The 23,182-nt window shown below is 32.8% G+C and overlaps 1 protein-coding gene across 4 annotated transcripts in view; it reads right to left on the minus strand.

Annotated features, from left to right (window-relative positions):
- Positions 1-23,182, minus strand: part of LOC129753677 (ankyrin-3-like) — a 110,391-nt gene that overhangs the window by 17,933 nt on the left and 69,276 nt on the right. For all 4 annotated transcript variants that reach the window (XM_055749523.1, XM_055749522.1, XM_055749520.1 and 1 more), the window contains one exon: positions 9,521-9,622. In XM_055749523.1, the coding sequence (XP_055605498.1) occupies positions 9,521-9,622 (102 nt within the window). The remainder of the gene's footprint in view (positions 1-9,520; positions 9,623-23,182) is intronic.

The raw sequence follows: 23,182 nt of genomic DNA on the forward strand, positions 1-23,182 counted from the left end.
CCGTCCAAGAATCTACCGTGATGCGAACCCTTAGAAAATCCGTCTGACGGACTGACAGAGAGTTCCTTCATAATTTATGAGCTATTTTCTCTGCTAATGCTTCGAGGCCTCTGTGCAAACATAATTCTAATGTGTCTGCCCAATCAAACTGGTGTGTTTGCTTGTTTTGTTTGGGCCTTTATGTCTCAATAACAGTCCGTCAGTCGGGGGAAATGATTAATCGCAGTCATTTGCCCCTCTCAAGTGGACCCGGAACGTTGAAGTCCATTTCAGCGCTTGCAGGAAACTGTCCGAAATATCGATAAAAATATCGACGGAAGCATGACGCGACAATTTGGGCTCGTTTTGAAGGTTCATAAAGATGACATCATTGTTAGGATAGAAAATCAGATTTTCAAATCAGAATCGATCCTGATTTTCAAATATCATTTTAATTTCATAATTTTGATAATTAAAAACTGATCGCATAAAACCCTTTTTTGTAGTTATCGAAAATTCCAATCAAAAATATAAATCAGTCATCAGGGATAAGAAATCCCAAACTTGGAATCTTAAAACCCCAGGAAAGTTGAAAATAAAAATCGAAAGTAGAAAGTAACATTCGAAATATGAAATGAAAAATACCAAAAATGACTAAAACGAATGAATTAATTATTTCCTTTGGATTCTACCATAGTATTTAAAAAACTCAAACACCAGTATAACCCTTGTAAAAATGGAACCATTTTTCAACACAAAACTAGGATCAAAACCAAAAATCAGGAACACATTTTATTCGAAGAAATAATCAGATATGGCAATTAGTACCGGATATTGATATCGGAATTCCAAATGCAGAAATTAGTGGAAAAATCGGGAATTCCTCCGTTGCTCCAAAATAACTGAAAAAAATTGAAACTAACACCCAAACCGTGTTCTGAAAAATTAAACTAGAAACTTCGAACAACTCAAAAATATTAAAATTGTAGACTTCGGTTTCCAGTTGTTACCGAGAAATAGCTAGTGGAAATATGATATTTTTCGGTTGAATTTCTTTGCGGTTTTAAACCCTATTCATACCTTGCAAAATCGCCTTATTTGCGGTGGTTCACAAAAAAATAAAATAAAAACGAAAGGAGAAGTGATGTTTATAAAATTTAAGATGGAATATTTTTCAAAGAGAATGGCGAAAAAAATGCACTTATTCTTTTTATCGATTTATCGTCGTTTGGTGTTAAAAGGGTGAATATTGTTAATATGTCAAAATCCGTTTAACTTGCATCTTCTATTTTTTTAAGTAATAGAATGTCTTAACCAAAATTCCGAACATCACCACATTATGCACTTAATTGAAATTACAAGTTATCCATGTGTAATTGAAATTCCATTAGCAATTGGAACTTCGATTATCTGCTTTTGAAATGAAGTCAAAGATTTGTCGTTTACTTTAGGTAAGGGGGCCCGATTTTTTCCGGCACGTATCCAGGCCGAGCAAATCCTGGCTGTTTTATCTAAAAACCTGAATAAATCGTGCTTTTGTTTTAAAAAAGTGCAACCCAAAATCGGGGCAATCTTCGGAAAATTTGGTCAAAACCTATAGATAAATTATTCAACATAAATCTAGAAAAAAAAACTCTTCAACAGATTTAAAATCGTATTTAAGGCTTCCAGAAAATCGTTCATGATTGTTTTGATGAAACTTGTTCTAAACCATTCGTTTTTGGATGCTTAAATAAATGATTATAATGACTCAATTCGAGATTTTATTTGGTTTTTCAAGTGAAATTAATAAATGCAGGCAATATCCGGGCTTTTTCAAAAAGTTTTAGGAAACCGGGCCAGACCGGATCTTTCCAAAAAAAAATTATCAATTATCCGGGAAAGTCCGGGTAAAACGGGGCAATCTGGCTAGATTTCTATAGAGAGTTACGGTTACGGTTACGAAAAGAAGAAGTACATACTAAAAATGAATAAACTTCAAGAAATGTCTAGCATAGTTACGACGAGCTTTGGGGCTTATCTTCTTAGTTATGTTAGAATTTAACATTTTGGACCTTTATTGACCTTTTTAACAAATATTTGATTGGGTTTGACCAGCCCAAACTTAGCACCATAGCCATGAGAAAATTTTAAAACAACAGAATTTTAATCTCATTTACAAGACTGAAATTAGTTTCTTGGATTGAAAACTACTGATTGTTTCTTTAAGGATTGATTTGTATATACAACTAAAATTTCTCGAAAAATGCTGATGCTATTTGGTTCGGTCTGGTCGAATTCCGACCATATGTCCTCCGGTGTAAAACAAAAATTTAGGAAATATTTTCAAATGAATTATTAAAGAGAAAAAAAATATAAAATTTTGGTAATATTGTGGATGCACGGATAGAATCAACGGGAAACACATCACTGATCTAAATTCACACGGTGAAATCAAAACAGTTTTTGAACTGAATTCACATCTTGAATATCGATCTATTTTCTTGAGAAGCATAGGGTTTTACAAAGTTTATAAAATACACACAAACGAGGTTTTTGAAATAAATAAAATACATTATGGTTGCAAATAAAATTTAAAAATTACCTTTGTGATTAAAATTTTCTCATTTGCCGCTGTTTTGAATAAGTTTTCAAAACTTGCTATTATTATAATTCGTTATTTTCTGGTTTAATTCAAAAATTATAATTTAAACACTTGTTACAGGAAGAAAACCGTTGAAATTTTGTTTTGTTTTTGAGAACCATGAATTTCGTGAGACTATACGAAAAAAAGTCAAGAAAATGGAAATCAAAAATTGCATTTTAAACTCAAATCTAGAACCAATTCTGATTCTAGATTTAAAAAATAAACTGAAAGATATTTATGGTTGAATTCGTTTAGAAATAAAAAAAAATTATGAATTGAAAATTGAATTTCGGAACTCTTTAACTAAAATTCTTTAAATCTGAAAGCTGATATTCTTAGATATAAAATTTGGTGTTTGAATTTGAATATAAATTCGAAATTCCAAAGAAGAAAAATAATTTCATCCGATAAGAAACAAATAATGTTGGTCCCATTTTAATGAAAATATCATTGCAACTTAAGAATGAAATAGTTTCATAACAAAATCGTCAATCCCAACGTTATGGTTCTTGAAGAAAATAAGTTTCTCAACAATCTCTGCAATCAGTTAGGTTCCTTCAATAGTCAAACGGTTTTAGTCTGAATATGATTTGATTTTAAAATCTTAAATCGAAAGTAGAAATTCCGGAATAGAAATTCGACAGCCAAATTCGGCAATCAATACTTCAATACAAAAAGAAACTTTGGAATATGCCTTTCCGAAACCATTACTCGATCAAAAAACCAAAAACCTTTAGTTTGTTTATACAAATTCGCAAATAGTATCAATCTGATTTTAGAATTTCCAAAAAAAAAATACAAACATGAAACTCAAAATCACAAATCCTGGATTTGAAACCTTAAAATTTGAAATGAAACTTCTTATGTTAAGTAAGCTTGAAATCGAAATCCGAGTTTGATATCCTAGATCTTAATTAATTTTTAAAAATAAAGAAGTTTCTCAAATCTAATTAATTTGTTTGGTTTTGACCACCGCACTTTCTTGTGGTCTTTTTTAATTGATATTTTTCGGTGATTTACGACGAAAAATAAAACTGCCGTTTTTTTACGTTTCGGCTTACTGAATTTCAGCCATCCTCAGAAAAAAATTGTTTTGCCGCGTGTTTCCTTTACGGCCGTCCTACGACATTTGAAAGACGATGGCCGTAAAGGAAACACGCGGCATAACAAGTTTTTTTTCTGAAGATGGCTTAAATTTAGTAAGCCGAAACGTTAAAAACCGCAGTTTTATTTTTCGTCGTAAGTCACCGAAAAATATCAATTAAAGAAGACAACAAAATCGAATTAATCGAAATCTGAAGTAAACATTTGAAACCTTCATTCTGAATTTTGCTATTTGAAATCTAAAATTTTTGATTAAAAATCAAATCATAAAGTGAAACACTCGCAACTCAGCATTCTGAACCTTGTAAGAAGTGAATATTTGACAATGCAAAAAAAAAATTACTCTGAAGTAAACTTAGAAATCAAATCTCAAAACCCAAACTCATAAACAAAACTATAAAGTAATACCTAACCGGGGAATTAGAAAATCGAACAAAAGAACAGTTTACTCGGAAATCTGGAATCTAAAACCTGAAACTTAAATTGAAAAAACCTGAAATCCGTTATTCGAAATAAAACATTTGATTCCTGAAATTCTCTCATTTTAAATTCTAAATCAAAACAAAAAGCTGACCCGATCAGGAGGGAAAAAGAAAATTATATCAAAATGAGATATTTTGATACTTAATTTTTTCTATCTAAATGAGTTATAGTTCAGTACTCGTAGGATGTTAAAATATCTCAAATTATATCAAAAAATCTATACGATCATAGCTAAATTATATCAGTTTTTGATATGCTCCTATCAAGATTATATCTCGTTCAGATAGCATAGTTTTATATTGGACAGAACAAATTATATCAAAATTATAACTTATCAAGATATGAGTGCTTCGAGAGAATTTTCTAGTGGAAGGTCAATAAACCACATTATTTGATAAAACCATGCCCCGTTTTGAGTTTCCCAAGAATATGATTCCATTTTACGAATCTGTTGAGCGAAACTCGTTAATGTAAGGTTTGAGCCGTTGACTTCGATGTCCGTGTTTCAGAAAAAGTTGTACGTATATCAAAATAAGATATAATCATTTTATTTTAGGACAATCCGAAAAAAATTTTGATCATTGAATATGAGCTCAACCCCATTCAAGTTTGTCAATCAGAATAAGATATAATTCAGATTGGAGAAACTTAAAATCGAAAATTTGGAGTGCTTAATTATAACTGAATCAGATGTAAATATCTTGGTGAGATACGTTTGAGTTATTATTTTGATATGCTCTCCTGATCGGGGAGAGTTCAGAAATAAGAATTCAAAACTCAGAACTATAAACTCAACACTCTTGAAAGTTTTGCGACTTGTAACTTTATTCGGGTGCATCCAAATAAAAAAATCTTCTGGGATCGCTAACCAATTTCTGAAATCTTGAATTTGGCATCATTACTTTTTTATGGACGCTCCCTGAAAGTCCAGACAAAAAAAAAATCTTAATCAGACCTTGAGTGCCAATTTCACATTCATCGCTCAAAATCGCTATATTTCTCTTGTTTTCAACCGATTTGTACAAAATTCATCGTTTTGAGAATCTTTTAATGTAACTCAAATATTTTTTTCGAATATTATTCAGAACTAACTATTTATTTTAAAGTTATTCAAAGGCTGAAAAAAATCCAATAAACATGCTGCGGAAAAAAGACTATAAACCAGCTACCAAATGCTTGGAAAAAAATTCCACCTATTGCTCAAGAAAGCTATATGTTTCAAACAAGGATATATATTTTTTTATTTTTTTTTTTTAAGATTATGACCACATTAAAAATTTAGAAAAGTGCTGTAAAAGCTATACTTTTCAATCAAGAAAGATTCAAACCTATTTCGGTCACAGTAGAAAATTTTTTGAAAGTACATTGGAAAGTTGACGCTATTTGATATATTCTAGCATCTTTAGATTCTCAAAATACGAAACACAGAATTTTCTACGAATTTTCCATGGTAGGTAGCTGTGTTTCGAACTTTCTATCAATTTGCGATATTTCAGATTGTCTTACACTTAAATTCAACTTTGCACTAAATTTTGAGTATATAAACGCAAGAATTTCGCAATTAAATTATATTCTCCGGAAAGGCAAATTCATACCGGTTCTACTGGCGTAATTACATTAGCGCGGCGAGAGATATTGCAGCTTAAGTCCGGACACTCCAAAAACTTTAACGAGTTAAAATTTCTAGGACGGATTGGGGTTGAACTTATACTCTGAGAATTTAAAACTTAGAGCACGGTACTCGGAACAAGAACTTTGTATTGAAATTGAAACTCAGAACACAGAGGTCGGCAATCAGAACTCAAAACTACAGAGACGTAAATCTGAAATCTTAAAATTGAAAATCCGAAATTTAAAATCTTTACTCTGGAATTTGGTATCTGCAATCTGAAGCTTTGAACCTAAAACTCGAACAGTGAGCTCAGTGGTCAGATTTGAGAATTCAGACATCATCATTGTGTAAAGTGTCAATATGTCACTTGGTGTTGTTTCTGTGATGTGTAATGCTGTGTTGTGGAATGAAGCAGACAAATAATAGCCACTGTGGGCTGAGCTTTGTTGTTACGATGTGTCATGCTTTGTTGTTACGATGTGTCATGCTTTGTTGTGTAATGCAACAGACAGATAATAGCCACTGTAGGCTGATTTTTTTTTCGATGTGTTATGCTGTGTAATGTAACAAACAAATAATAACCACTGTGGGCTAAACTGTTTTGATACGATGTGTCATGCTGTGTTGTGTAATGTAACAGCCAAATAATAGCCACTGTGGGCTGAGCTTTGTTATTACGATGTGTAATGCTGAGTATGTTCTGTAACAGGCAGATAAAAGCCACTGTGGGCTGAACTTTTTTGTTACGATGTGTAATGCTGTTTAGTGTAATGTAACAGACAAATAATATCTACTGTGGCCTAGCTTTTTTGATACGATGTGTAATGCTGGAATAGTAATGTAACAGACTAATAATAGCCACTGTGGGCTAACCTTTGTTGTAACGATGTGCAATGCTGGATTGTGGAACGTAACAGACAAATAATAGCCACTGTGGGCCGAGCATTGTTGTTACGATGTGTAATGCTGGATTGTGTAATGTAACAGAAATATAATAGCCATTGTGGGCTGAACTTTTTTGAGACGATGTGTAATGCTGTTTTGTGTAATGTAACCGACAAATAATCCACTATGGCTAAGCTTTATTGATACGATCTGTAATGCGGGATAAGTAATGTAACAGACAAACAATAGCCACTGTGGGCTGAGCTTTTTTGTTATGATGTGTAATGCTGTGTTGTGGAACGTAACAGACAAATAATAGCCTTTGTGGGCTGAGCTTTGTTGTTACGATATGTAATGTAACAGACAGATAATAGCCACTGTGAGCTGAACTTTTTTGTTACGGTTTGTAATGCTGTATTGTGTAATGTAACAGAAAATAATAGCCACTGTCGGCTAAGCTTTTTCGATAGGATGTGTAATGCTGGATTGTTCAACGGAACAGACAGATAATAGCCACTGTGAGCTAAACTTTTTTGCTACGAAAAGTAATGCTGTGTTGTGTAATGTAACAGAGAAATAATAGCCATTGTGGGTTGAGCTTTGTTGTTACGATGTCTAATGTTGATTGTGTTATGTAACAGACAAATAATAGCCACTGTGGGCTAAACTGTTTTGTTACGATGTGTAATGCTGTATTTTATAATGTAACAGACAAATAATATCCACTGTGAGCTGAGCTTCGTTGTAACGATGTGTAATGCTGTGTTGTGTAATAGAGCAGACACGTAATAGCCAATGTGGGCTAAGCTTTGTTGTTACAATATGTAATGCTGTCTAGTGTAATGTAACAGGCAAACATTAGTCACTGTGGGCTGAGCTTATCAAATCTCAGAATTTAAAATGCACAACTCAGAATTTGGAGTTGAAAAGACAAAAAATTGGACTCTTTATTCTCGTAACGCAGAACTCAGAACTTAGAAGTGGACTGAAGGAAATAGTCAGAATAGTCAGAAAGGAGAAAACCAGAAAATTTGAAATTAATTCAAAAATAAGATCAGGAAGGCAAAAAATCAGAAATTCAAAAAACTGGAAAGCTAGTCAACAGCCTGGAAGACAGATATTTAAGTTAGGAACTAAGAATGTGGAAAAAAACAGAAAGGTCGGTAGTTAAAAAGATTTCCAATATTTGTTCTTCTAATGTCTACATTAGATAGAAAGTCAGAAAGTTAAAAAATCATAAATTCAGATAATATGAAAGAAGGAAAGATTCAGATTCGAAAAGTCAGAAAATCAGAATATCCGTTAATGAGGTAGGAAAAATGTCAAAGAATATAAATAATGAGTTAGAAGGTCATAAAAGAGCCAGAAAGTCTAAAACCGGAAAACAGAAAGTGAGAAAGTGAGGATTTCAGAAATGTGGATGCCAGGTCTGAAGGTTAGAAACCGGAAAAGTTAGAAAGCCAGAAAATCATGAATGCAGAAAGTCGATAATTAGAAAATAGAAATGCTACGAAATCAGAGATTCTGATAGCTAAAAAAAGTGTGAAAGTCTGGCAGTCTCGTATGTAGTTAGTAAGCCATACAGTTTTAAAGTTTAAAAGCCAGGGCATAATCAGCCAGGAAGTCGAAAGTGGGAAGGTAAAGAGTTAGAAAGTCAAAGTAAGAAAGTCAGAAAACAGGAAAGTCAAAAACCTAGGAATTCAGAAGGGAAAAAGGCCGTTCGAAAGGTTAGAAAATCAGAGAAAGAGAAAGTAAAAAAGTCAACTAATAAGAGAATCATAAAGTTAGACAGTTTAAGAGCTAGTTTGAAATTCACAATGTCAAAAAGTAAAGAAAATCTGGAAGGCAGAATTTCAGGCAACGAGACAACTAGTAAGCAAAATGGTTAGAAAGCCAACACGTACAGAAGTTAAAACGTAAGAAAACCATATGCTCAGAACTTCAGGAGATTGTGAGAACCTCTGAAAGGCAGAAATAAAAAAAAAATAGAACGCTAGAAAGTTAGAAATCAAGAAAATCAGTAATTTAAAAGCGAACCGGGAGTTGTAAAGGTAGAACGTCCGAAAAGCTGATTTAAAAAGTCAGACCAATAGGAGGTCAGGAAGTCAGCAAGTCTGGACGGCCAATGGGCGAAAAGTCATAAACTCCACTTGTTTGAAAATCAAATGGTCAGAAAATTAGAAAGTTAGTAAGTCAAAATTTATGAGGTCTAAAAGGCAGGAAGGCACAAAAGGAGATATTTCGATTTCTCAAAGTCTTAAATAATAAAAATCAGAAATTTATTTAAATTTATAATACCAATTATTTAAAGAGTTACAAAGTAAGAAAGTCAAAAATTCAGATGTAAAATAATTAGAAAACTGGAAAGTTCGAGAGTCATAAAATTATAGAGAGTTAGAAAGTCAGAAAATAAATAAAAATCATGACCAAGAGTAAAAACTTAACCTCTCTTTTCCGGTGTCTAACTCGCTTGTTTTTTTCTCATGATAATTAAGCTTTAATAACTTGATTTACATAATTCCTCGACTTTGGCAACCAGGACCAGTACGGAAATCCGCCCTCATCATGCATTGGGTGGAGTTGATTGCGCCACCCAGGTCGTCGAAACGCTCAGACTGTACCACGTAAAGGGCAAATCGAGCAAAAAAGAGAGGATAGATCCGTTTCACTGATCCGGGCTGAAACGCCCGCCACGAACAACGAGATACCGAGCAAATATTTGCCGAGGCCAAACAAAACAGAACAGGCAGCATAAATCCCCCCTTTCCTTGTTGGTCCATGTCTCAATTCGCCCTTTTCCCACTTCCGAGTTATCCCCCGCTTTTACTTACCGCATTGCAAGTGTTGATGTCGATGTTATTTTTAAGATGCTCTAAAACTTTTTCTAGATTGCCTGCTCTAGCTGCGCGCAGAAACGAGGTGTTTCCATCAGACTGCAAAGGATTGAAAAGAGAGAGAGAGAGAAAAAAAGAACTGATGAAAATCGATTGTAACGATTCAGTGTATGGTTATTACTACATATTATACGGCAAACATGGTAGTTTGAACAGAACCCAGCCGAAGGAACTGTTCCACATTTTGTCAGTAAATGGAAACATGCTTCGGATAAATGACTTTATTTTGAGGCTTTTGTCATAGTGCGCTGTCTTCATGCGTCACATTTTCATTTTGACGTGGATGTGATGGAACGAACCCTTTGATGACATGTAGATATTCTTTTGAAGGTTGACTGAAACATAATCTTGATGGCAAAGGTGAATGACAGCCTGTCAAAAGGGATTTAATCGTGAAAAGTTTAACGGTATTCTTCTTGAGCTGATGATTATGCATAAAGTTGGTAGCTGTTTCGTTTCTTAAAATCTTCTCGATGTTTAAAATCAATTCGACAAAAAAGAAAAAAAAACATTAAGACTTTGTTCAAATTCACACTGATTGCGGAAGTAAGTACGAAAGAACACTAAAGTATCATAGAGAGTCTAAATTTTGAGCTTTCGAAGTTTATACTGAAATACCGTGAGGAATTTCTTGTAGTTGGGGTTAGATTTATATAAAAAACGAGCTCAAATCAATTGCTGCAGCAAAAATTTAAACAGCCATATGGACGCTACCAAAAGTTAATTAGACTAATATTATTAAGTATAGGTATATCCGTGAAATAAAGATATTTTTTATTCAGTTTTTTTTTTAAATTTTCACACTTCTTCCGCAATCTGTTTACAACTGCTGTGCAGAAAAAATGTTTTTATGCAATTCAGTGTTGAAAAGTGAACATTTCGACACTTGAAACAGTATCGAAAAGTGCTACATTTCATCACTGAATTCAGTGTCAAAAAGAACACTCTACGACCTACGTGATCATAAATTTTCAGTCGTTGGCATAGTCGGCCACATGTTGTTATTTGTTGGCATACACTTGACGTAATTATCCATTTATTTACGAATCGTGCTGAAAAAATCTGCTTTTTGCAATGTGTTACATAAATAACTATTTTTTGTCAAGAATTTCTTTGAATAAAAAGGGCTCGACTTAGTAACTTCTTTCAAACCATCACTTTCAGAATCAACAAGTCTATCTCTAACACAAAATTATATATTGACAAAGTAGATTTCGAGGTACTCATTTTTTTTCTATTTCTTTCAGGTCTAAAGCTTTTCGTCAACATGTCAGGTGAGAATATCGATTTTATTTAAGTTTTTATGCATGGATTCTTCAAAATTTGCTCAAGGAAGTGTACGTCATGTTAATGAATAAACTAGGCAGTTCGATGAAGTATTACAGCTCAAATGTCATATTCCTTAGTGCAAGAATAAAATCTCTCAAAAACTACTTTAAAACCTTTGGAATACAAGAAAAAGCCTAAAAACAGTAATCTATTTAAATATTTGGTAGACGCATTATTATTCACTTTAACGCTGTGAGTTTTACGAAAAAATCTTGATTTTTGTTGGAAAACATAAGGGATAGAATTCTTATTTCTCAGGTATTGCTTTAAAAACGGAATACCACGCTAAGGCACTAGCAGCGATGTCAATTGAATTAATTGTTTTTCAATGCCAAATGACATACCCCTATTCAACAGCTAATAACTTGTTTGCCTAATGAGATACGAAGTTACAATCTTGGACAAAGTTGTTTAGTGAAAAATTTCTTTCATATAATTTATAAATTGGCACAAAACCCATAATCAGGCTTGGTTCCACAGAAGAAACAAAAATGATGTATCCCATAAAACCCTAAAATTTCAAATTTACTCATGTAAACATTTCTTAAAAATTCTACAGCAAATCATGGATCAAGGTTTTGAGAAATTCAAAAATGACCCCATATCGACTCAGTCTACTCAAACACTTTTCACACCTTCATCTTCAATCTGAACGTCTTCTTCTTGAATGTTGTTACTCTGCTCCAGGCCCGTGTAAAAGACCCCTCCATGGGGGGAATTGTGGGTTTCAATATTCAAATTCAGCCTGATATTTTAACAACACCAAAAATGCACATTAAATAAGGAAATTTATTTGTAAAACCTATTTCTTACTTATGACCAGGGCTGTAAGAAATCTTATCCTAGGTTCAGATTGCCAAATGATTCATTCACTTTATTTGCAAAATTTCAAAAATAAATTGTCATTAGAATTCTGTTTTTGCGTAAAAAACAACATTTTTCGATCAAATTTGTTCTAAACAACACAACGTTTGATTCAAAATTGTCTGATGTGTTTCGATAAAAAAAGCAAATCTTTAAGTGTTTTTCTCTCATTTTACTGGTTGTGCTAAACGTATAAACTTATGCTACACGAATAACACACGACGTATTTCAGGACACGACACTTAAAGTTTTTACTAACGGAAAAAGAAATTAAATTAACCTATTTTTGTCGACCGGTTTGGGGCTCGATGTTGCCCATCTACAGGACGATGTCCGACGCTCTCGAGCAATATTAAGGAAAATATAGACCGAGGGAGTCGGACATCCTTCTGAAAATGGGCAACATCGAGCCCGAAACCGGTCGACAAAAAAAAAGGTAAATTGATTTACTTTTTCCGTTAGTAATAACATTAAGTGTCGTGTCCTGTAATACGTCGTATGTTATTTGTATTCAAGTGTTTTTCTTCTTGATCGATATTGAATGATTCAATGACTTTTCAAAGTTCAACCATCGATAAAATGCCGGAATTCGCTCGGCTTGGAGTATTACAGAAATATATTTGGTTAGCTTAGGTTACAATCACTACGGATGATGTGGTTTCATTTATGGTCATAAAAATTTATAATCCGGTGTCCGGTGTCTAGAATTCTGTATACAGTTTATTGTGTTTTTTTAAATTTTTTTGCTTCGATTATCATCGCATTGATTCGAATCTTGGTTTTGAATTATAAATAAAATTAGATGAATTTTTCACATTCATTTTGGAATATTAAAAGAAAATATTCAAAATTACAAACCATTTACAATATTTGGATTTATTTAACTTGGATTTGGAAAATATTTAAAACTAGAGATGTACCGAGTAGTGGTATTCGGCGAACGGCCGAATACCGAATATCGACCTTTCCAACTATTCGGCCAAACGAATATTCGGCCGAATATTCGGTCGAATATTCTGTTGAGTTGAGAAATTAAAATGCGCAATTTCATTTTTCTTCTATTTCTTCTATCTTAATACTCCATATGTTTTCAGATCTTCTTTAAAAAGAGGTCTCTTTGATTTTCAAAATGTCACCAATAGTTAGAACGACATCACATAATTGTCGCTTATAGGACGTATATCAATAAAGAGATTGGGTGGCAGTAAAATCTTGGACAAAACATGAAAATTGCTTTTTTGATATTGAATTAGATGAATGTCGAATTTTAGCTAGATATCTTCAAAATAGTTGCAAAAAAAACGATGATCTTTAATTTTAAGAAAACATTTTTTCTACCAAACGAATCCATAGGCCGGGTCTGGACAGTTTTTGATAATTTTTCAAAAAAAAGACCATATAGCAACAGAATCTAGGCATTATCTCAAACATACAAGAGGAAAAATAAAGTAAATTTCTTGAAATTTAATGTTTTCATCGAACCATAGCAGCAGTGTTAAAATCGTGTCTAAGGGCTAAAGAAAAATTTATATTTATATTCGAATTTACTCTAACAAATCGTTCTTGAACGCAAAATCTAAAAATTATCAAAAATAAATTTGAATATTAAATTGAATTAGCAAATAACCTGAATGAACTCGGGTAAAATCTGGAAAATTTCAAATAATATCTGGCCATCCCAGTCAGATTTAACTTTTCTCTAATTCTTTATTGGATTTATGGACAAGCCTGGATATATGAAAAAAAATCTGGAATAAACGAAAATCAAAGTATAAAGCTGTCTACAGTGAAATATACACGGATACACCTAAGATCTTTTACTGAAACCATAAATTTTTGATGATCTTGTAGCTTTTTCAGCATTACTTTTGGATGTCTTAGAAATTATCCAAAATCGTCTAAAAAATTTGACAAGTCTGTTAGTGTATAAAATTTGAAAAATAAGTATTCGGCCTATTCGGCCTATTCGGCCGAATACTTGGCTCAACTATTCGGTGAACCGAATATTCGGCCTAACGGTTTTTTGGCGGTATTCGGCGCCGAATATTCGGCCGATCTGGACTTATTCAAAATAAATTGTGTCTTTTGAACTCAAAATTTTAATTAGAAAAAAAATTATAGGATTTTAATAACACACAAGGTAACAAAATTTACATTTTTCCGAGGTACCACGAGCTTAGGAAGAGATTTAGACTAATTTCGGGGCGCTGATTTCAAATATGCAGTTGGTTTTTTTTTTCTTGCAGCAATTGTTTTCGAGAAATTTTGAAAAATGATTGAAAATTCATGAAATCAATTTGTGTATTTTTTTGGAAAAATTGTAGAGGATTACAAGGATTGTGAAATTGATGATTTTGATTCAATTTTCAACATGATTGCAAGTTATTTTGACCTCTGAGAAATAAGTTATAGGAGTTTTGTCATTTTTTATTTTTCCCAATATCGCAAAATACGACCATTTTGCCTTCAACTAAGTTTTTGAATCAATTAAAATACTCCAAGACTTTATTCTGCGGTGTCACAAATTGTTGTAATGCTATCGATTTAAATTTCAAAAAATTGTAGAATTTTTGTTTTTAAAAGGCACATATCTCTAAATGTAAAATATCTAGTCAAAATCTGAATCCTTGATTGAATGGAGGATTCAAAATCAGTTTTCGTTTTTCGCGTAAGTTTGCTGGTTCATCAGTTCGATTCATGGTCGATTTTACTCAAAATCGATCAATTTCGAAATTTCCACACACCGTAACATTAAAACAAGAGATGATAGACAATATGGTTCAAAATTAGGACGCCAAAATCTTCCAAAAAAAAAAAAAAAGTTTTCAAAACATAGACACCAAATGCTGATCCCTAGTGTATTCTATTGGAATTTTTGTAGAACAGAGTTTATATTGCAAATTTTTAAAAACCAAAGTTTCATGTTTCAAGCTAACATGTTTCAAGTTTTTGTAAAGTTTTATTGGTTGGATCAAGACTGACCTGAACTGAAAAAATGCAATTCATATAGATTTTTGGAAGAATCGTGGAAACAATAAGTTTTCCCTTCACCAATCAGTACGTAGAGAAAAGGAATAACATTAATAAAGAAAAGGAAAAATTAAACGAATCAAACAATGTTTCGTGTTATAAAGTTGGGGTGAACATAGAATCGCGTCAGACCTGTAAAAACAGTTAAATTCTGGCAACATATAAAATTTATTTATTGTCTACTAGCTAAATTTAACTGGCGTTTCTCGGTTTACATAAAATTTATGTAAATCTTTTTTTTTCTTATTATGACTTGAAATCATTTATTGGCCAGCTAGACTGAACTTCTAATAATAAAATAGAAAATTTGAAAAATCTTGTTTAAAATTATGAAAAAAAAAACTTTAAAACCCATCACGTTTTAGAAGACTTGAATATCTTTGACTTTAAATGTTCAGTGATTGTTTTTATTCTTTCTAATGTGATCTACAAAAATTGTCATTGCCGTAAGAACGAGGGGGGGGGGGGTTTAGGGGTTAAACCCCCCCTCCCCATCATGAGGGTCCATCAAAAGTAAGCGAGGTATTCTACTCTATGCTCAAAATTTGTAATTCTTAATCAAATTTTGATGATAGAGTAGTTACTTTAAAGGTTATCCGATAGTAACAATCTTTTGACTCAGAACTGATGTCAAAACCTCGAAAACTAATCTCAGGTTCAGAATTCAGCTACAGTTTTTGAAAAAAAATTTCACTTCTAATTCAATTCTGAATACTGAATTTTAAATAAAATTTAACTCATTTCAGAGATTCTAGTTCCTTATAATCAAAATCGATTTAATATTTGTGTTTTCATATTTTGGATAAGAATTCTTGATTTTCGGTTTGAATCATCATTGTAAAATTGAAATCAAAAGCTGTGTTTGAAATCCTATTTTCGTATAGTAAATTTTGTTCTACATTTCCTTCAAAATTTGACTCAAGATTTTCGGAACGCATACGCACTTTTTACATTTAGTTAATATTTTTCCAAATATGAAGAAACTTAGATATCATATGCAAAATTCAAACCTGACAAATAATCAATGAAACCCAAAACATCCTATTCATAAAAATGGATTCATGATTGAGGGCTCTCAAACTTTTTTTCAATTCTTGGCTCATATTTCTAAATCCAGAAACCGTTTTTATGTACATTTCAGAAATCGTATTAAAATTCCGAAATCGATTGAAATTCAAATTTTTACATTCAGATTCAGATTCAACTCGTAAATGAGTTTCAGAATCAAAATAAAAGGGATTTAAATTGCAAGAGATTGCAGGCTTATAATTCTGATAGTTGGTTCGATTTTAAAATTCAATCAAAGTCAGTTCGTTTGCAAAATTAAGGTGGACATGACAAAAATAAAGTAGAAACGGAGTTGATTTTGCAAGTTTTGTCTGATGAAAAAACTTTTTAAAAGAACTATACACATGAATTGATTTTTAATGGAAAGTAATTGAAGATAAAGACACAAGTATCTTCTCTTAAAGAAATTGAAGGGAATTCCATATGGTTTCGCATATTGTTCAACATTATGAGTATTGCAGTTTTTTCAAGAACCATATTTCATACTAAAATTTTTAACTTGGATCATGATTGAATAAATCCGATTTGAACCACAAAATTTTTATCTTTTTCTTTTAGTTTTGAAAATTGGATTTATTTCTAGAATTTTTTTTCTACGTTCAAATCTAATAAGCTAAATTAAGCTGGTCAGATTACCCGGTTTTACCCGGACTTGCCCGGATATTTGATAAAAAAATTGGCCCGGCCTGGCTGCCCAAATTTTGTTGAAAAATATCGTGATTTTGTCCGGATTTATTTACATTTTTTTTTTAAATAAAAAAAAATCAAATTCCATCCTTATAATTTCAAATTTTGTCGCCCGAAAAATGACCCTTTTCAAGCTAGATTTAATAAAATAAATAAAAACAGCCTGAAATACGATTCAAAGTTTGGTTAAGGTTTTCGATGAAAAAGTAATGATTCAAATGTTTTTTTTTTCTTTATTTTTGTTTAATAGTTCCTAAATTTTTGTGAAATTTCCCCGGACAGTGCCCGGGTTTGGTTTGAAAATTTGGAAAAAAGAATGCCCGAATTTTGTCAGGTTTTAAATAAAATAGCGCAGAGTTGCCCGACCCGGACACGTGCGGGAGAACTTTTGGCAATCTTAAGCTTAGTTCACCAGATTATGATTCAAATTTTAAGTTTTCCAGCATCGATTAAATGAAGTTTACTACTTTGTTACTAAAAGATTCTATATGCAAACCCTGATCATCATTTGAAAGATTGCACGATGGATTTTCAAATGTTTCTATTTAACACGAAAAACTGTTTATGTACAAGAGCTAAAAAATGAATAATCGAAAAGTACTGAAAAATAATATTTTGAATTTCTTTTATTCATACATTGTTCAAGCAAAAATGTCATAGAAAAAATAAGCCATCAAACACCCCCCACCCCACCCCCCCACCCCCCGTATGGTTTAGCTCAATTTTGTTTAATTATCCAACTCTGCAAGCCTCGTTGAATAAATTTACGACTCTTGCTGTAAAATTTCATTTTTTACATCTTGTTACATACATAACTACTATGGTTTTTGCAGCTTTCAACAAAGTGGTAAATTTTTAATATTGAGAACACGGAAATGTCCTGTATTTTATGCCAAAAAGTTATAGTAAATTTTTTGGAAAAAAATGTAATTATGTTTATTTGAAGCTTTATATCTCTGAAACAGGATCATTTTTGCAAAACTAACAATTTTTTTTATTGTTGAAGATGTGATATAACTCAAAACTGATGAGAAAGTTGAAGATAGAAAGCTGGACATAAGATTGAGTTTAAGAACGTAAAATATTTTCTAATCCAGTTTATATGTGCACTTGAGGCACAAAATTCGATGTTTTTGTGTAATTTCAGTTTAAGCTTTATACTCATAAAAAAGCTTAAACGTTAAGTGACATTTCGTGTATCATGCAAAGTTCAATTCGTTTCGTGTTCAATGATTAACTACACGACATTTTAACGCCAAAGTATCGGCATAATTGGATTGCACTATCATGTAATAAAGTTTTAACGAATTCCGTGTGAAATCCTTTAAAAATTATTGCAAGGTGGCATATCATACGACATGTTTAAAAGAAATATGCATTTTCTTTTCTTTAATCAATAATTTTTAAATTTTCTTTCAAAATTTGCACACCTTGGGTAGGTAGAAGGATGTTCTTTTTGGTACTTTACAAAACGCTTTCATAATTGAGAAATGAATTTGGTTTGGTACTCTTTATAAGGACATTATTTTAAAAGATGGAAATCAATATTTAATTTTTAATTATTGTTTGAAAATTCTCTCCAAATAACTTCCATCTGAAAGACTTTGGTTACGAATGTGTTTCAAGGACGCTGATGTAAAAAATAACATAAGAGCAGATGAACAACATTAAAATAGATTCGTTCGTCTCAAAATTAGCACACATTTCAACAAATTTTGCTTTTAATCGTGCTGCTTTCACACTGGTTCCAATAAAAGGGACCACCTTGAAAGCCAGTCAGGTGTAAAAAAATCCAGGGCACCCAGACGCAAAAGGGCATTGGCGACGACAATGTTAAAACAACAAACGAATACAGGCCTAATCGACGTCCTACGTTCGGAAAACTGACGCCGACGACGGCCGGTATCGATTTTCAATTTTCTCCCTCCCTCTCCGTTTCGAGCCGAGCCATGCCAAGGATTGTTCTACATATTGGTGGTTAGCCTTGCGTGTTTTCGGTTCGAAATATAAGCCTGGCTAGGTTTTTCGATATCTACTATCCTAGCGCCTGTCTAGCCTATCGAGACGCCTTATCAAGTTTCCACCCATCCATTCATTTATCCACCGGATTTCTCCCCTATTCGTAAAAAATCATTCAATTTTTAGAGGTCCATTGACATCGCGCGGTTAAGCCCGATTGATTTTATATTCGCGCACTCTCCTGACTTTCGTCTAGCCACTGCCGAGGAATTACTCCAAGCGTAAAATCCATCAATCATTCACCGAATGTTCCCGTCAATCCGGGACCAGGATCAGGAATCCTGCGAAAAGGTTTTTGATTGGTGAAATAAATAAAAATCCATATAAAATTCGTAAATAAATGTCACTCGGCTAGTTCGTCAATTTTTTTGCGGTAGCTACCCACACTGAAAAGCAAAAGGGCGTGTCCCATCTGCAGCAAAACTACCCGGAAGGCACGACATTTGCATACAAAAGTCAGGAGCTGCCACCGGAAAGTTGAATAAGGGCGGCTCCACATTTCAACTCCCACTTCGACTGAGTTCAGTTCACTTATGGGTGGAAGCATTTTCCCTTTGATTATGCAGCTGCAGGCGGAATATTTCCTTTGCAAAAGGTTTTTCGAGTACTGTTTGTTCAAAGTACCAAGTGCGCTAAAGAACATAATCAAGATTCTTTCCTCATTCATGTCGTATGTCATTATTTGGGGTGTTCACTGAAGCATGTACATTAAAAGAAAGCATAGGGTTGGTTGCGGTACCGGATGTCGCCTGGATTGTAATAATTAAATTTTCGCCAATTGTTACCAATTTTTGTCCTTAGAACTGATAAGGAAGAAATCTGCTTAAATATTTATAGTTCTTGTAACAGAAATCTGACATGATTCAAGACATTTTTAAAACACTTATGACTGCCTTCGGTTCATCACGTTCATCACGCTTCGAATTAGCTTCTATCAAAGCGACCTCGTAGCTCAGATTACGTTTATCCAACATTCGAAAATCTGAACAACCATAATCTTGCACGTCAATCGGCAAGGATTTTGGCCGTCATGCTTCCTCATAAGCGAGCAAAAAGTCTTTTCCCCAGAAGGATCAGTAGGGTGGAAAGTTGATTTCAGCAGCGAGTGAGATTGGTTTTCGTGACTGGGGTTTGAAAAATTATTTGCCGCTTCCAAAATCGAAAACATTTACAGTGGAAAATTATATTCCTGTGTATACATACACGTTCTCAATGATAACCTAAAATGTTGGCCTTTTGCATGCAATTTGTGTCAATTTCTTGCTCTCCCCCTTGCTCTCTCTCAGCGGCACTGGACGGTTTTCCTAGCTGTTGTTGATTTTGGTACTTTATGTTTGCTATTAACGGAGGCCAATTTCAAAGAGGAAGGACCATCATACCCAGTCTTTTGCTTTGCGTCATTGGAAACTAATTTGAAATATGTTTTCAAATTGCCTCATTAAGCGGACGGACAGGTTTATTTATGTAGAACTTTGGTTGCAGCCGAAGTTTTCTGGATTAAGGTGTGTCATTTTTTATTTAAAATATTTCATTCATCAAAATATTTTGTTCACGACCATTTAAATCACCGCTGGATGTAATTTTTCGGGGTTTCTTTTGTTGATTTTGTTCGGTGATGTTTTTAATAAAAATTCGCTAGTTTTACGTTTCGGTCTACTTTATTCGACCATCTTCAGAAACTATATTTATTACAAATAAATGTTGAAAGAGAAAAAAAATTTTAATTACAATTTTAAAAGTCTAATTAAAATAATTTTAAAACACAAATAGGGAATTTCAGTTTCCTTCTCATTTTGTCTAAGCACGACTTAAAATAAACAATATAAACACAATTTAGGAACGAATTCAATTTTTTTTTCAGAAAATTTAACTTCATAGGGACTAGGGACTCAATACAAAATTCGATTCCAGTCAATCGTAGGCCAGTGATCAAATTTTTCATCGAAAGTTTTAGCACAGATTGATTTGTGAGGATTTTGACCACTTTTTTATCAGTTTTTTGCAAAGTTTCCGATGGAATCTGCAGGCTTAACATGTTTTCTCAAATACAATTTGGTATAGGCTCGAAAAGTTTCATTCGGTCTCCCTTGAGAATAATTTTGCGGATTAACCTTATTCGGTATGATCTAGACTTTATTGGATTGGTACCAAGCCATCGTGTCCTTTGAGTAGTGAAGTGATGGAAAATCAGGCTAAAACAGCTGTATTTATTGTACCAGCGTTCACGAACGGTTCGGTATGCATCCAAACACTTACATATGGCTTAACACCATTGAATTTCCACTTTATTTTTCTATAGAAATTGGTGACTCCGTCTCTTCAGAATTAGTTCTGAGAGAGCCAGCAGGCGAAAGGTGGTGAATCTGGTGAAAATAAAAACCGAAGAGAGTGTGGTGAAGAAAAAAATTAACAGGTTTGGAAGCATAGGGAGAGACACGGGGGGGGGGGGAGCTGGCAACGCTGCGGTCAGGTGGAAGATTTCGTGATTCGGTCCGCGTATATCTGTTTTTTATTTAATTTTTGAAGTGTTTTTTTTAAATATTATTCCGAAACATGAGCGTTATGGTAAGAACGAATATTTGTGTGGTGTTGATTTTGTGCATTCTGATTTGTGGAAGTGAGTTTTTGTCTTTAAAATCCAAAGTGCATTTTCGGTTCCGAAGTCACCGAAAAAATAGGGGCTCGTACTACGCCCCCAGACCATTACAAAAAGTTTTCACGGAACAGGGACGTCCTAAGAGAGTGGAGCGGAAAGATGCTGTTTCTCAAGATAAGTGAATTATGTTTCGTTACTATCCCATTTCATTTCATTACTTTTCTCTTTATTATTATTAATTCATAGCTAATTTTAATTTTAACCTTCACTTTTTTTTGTATGATATGCACCGTCCTTATTGTATAGAAACTTGTACATAATGCGGGGCACAAGTCAAAAGCTCGTTTGATACATGGTTCAAACACAGCTCCAAAAGCTTAAATGTTTTAGCAATCATAACATACGTTGCTAGAAAAACTTGCATCAAAAGTTGAATGCCATTTGGAAAAGCTAATGCGATGCAACAGCAGAGACCTCTTAACTTCGTATTTTGAAATTATCTAATCAGCTGATTGTAATTCTGTCTGATGCATCAAAAAGCTAAGTGTAATTCTTTGATAAGATAATGTGATGAGGAAGATGATTTTAGGAGCCACCCCCAATAAAAGCAATCAATATGTTAATAATATTTCATTTGAAAACAGACGGACAGAAACCGAAATAATTGCACTTAGTTTTCAATTTATCAAGAAGCAGATATCTACCACTACGTAATTTAAATCAATTTTTATTTTTGAAATCCGACGTAAAGGAGAATTTAGAAACAATACTCATTATACGTATCCGCGATTATTTTAGGTTTTACAGTTTTTAGAGTACTTGATACATTGGACTACAACAATATTAAATCTTTCGGTCAGGTGCAGGTTTTAAAAAGTATTTTATCAGTTTATCAAACTCAATAACTTTAAATCTACTCAAAATCTAGAAACGGAGTTGTATAATTCAAAATAAAAAATGGTAGTTTTTTGAAATTGCCTTGATTTAATTGAGGGGATCTTTCGGTATCGAATTTAGAATACGGTGAATGCGTTAAGATCACTGTTTCGAGAATAACGCGTTCAAAGTTTGACAGCTTCATAAGTAAATTTTGGCGATTGATGTAAAAAAAAAAAGTTTATTCTATCTACAAACTTTTCAGCCTCTTCGTTCCTGCATCCTGCAATTTTATTTTTCGGAATAATTTGCTATTTTGATTGTATCTTTCGTGTTGAATTGATTACCTTTTTTAAATCAACTTTTTTTTAATATCATACTTTTAAATATTATAAATTTTCGTGTCGTGTTTTTGTTCGAAATATACTACTTTTCTATGAAAACAAAACGTGGCTTATATTTTACATGAAACACGATGCTCCATGTTTGATGTTTACAAAGAGTAAGAAATATTAATGGAATGGCAAAAAAAGACTTGAGTTAATTGTTCTTATTCCTAATTGAAATATTATTTTTTCAATAATCACTTCAAAAACCAATCATCTGGATATAAGTTGCTCTTGTTACTCATATTGGAAATCTTAAGAATAAACTTTTTTTTTGTGACAGACATGATTGCTGAAACTTGTTGATATTATCATCTGCCTTTTCATATAAATTAGATCATGTCGTCTGTGTTACTTTTTTTTTCTTTTCATATGTCGAAATAATAGTTATTTTTAACTATCAATTGCTGTTTTATTTCCATCTCAAGATCTGCTGTTTGTTCTCCATTTTTCTCATCATTCTATAATGATTCTGCTGGGATAAATCATTCATTATTGTCCAAATTCGTATATGTTCATCAGATTTATTCCTTTGTTCTACAAGTAAATTTCAATCACTTAAAAATATTGTTTCCATGTTATTTCAAGTTAATTTTAAAAATACGCGTTTTGTTTTTCTCAAAATATCCAGCATTTAAAAATAATAAAATGTTCTGATTGATTAGTAGTTACTCGAATTGGTAAATCGAAAAAAATATCAGATCTTTTCAAAAGTCGCAAAAATTTGAACATTGCTTTGTACAT

This window comes from Uranotaenia lowii, chromosome 3, assembly GCF_029784155.1.
Source record: "Uranotaenia lowii strain MFRU-FL chromosome 3, ASM2978415v1, whole genome shotgun sequence".
Lineage (NCBI taxonomy): Eukaryota > Metazoa > Arthropoda > Insecta > Diptera > Culicidae > Uranotaenia > Uranotaenia lowii.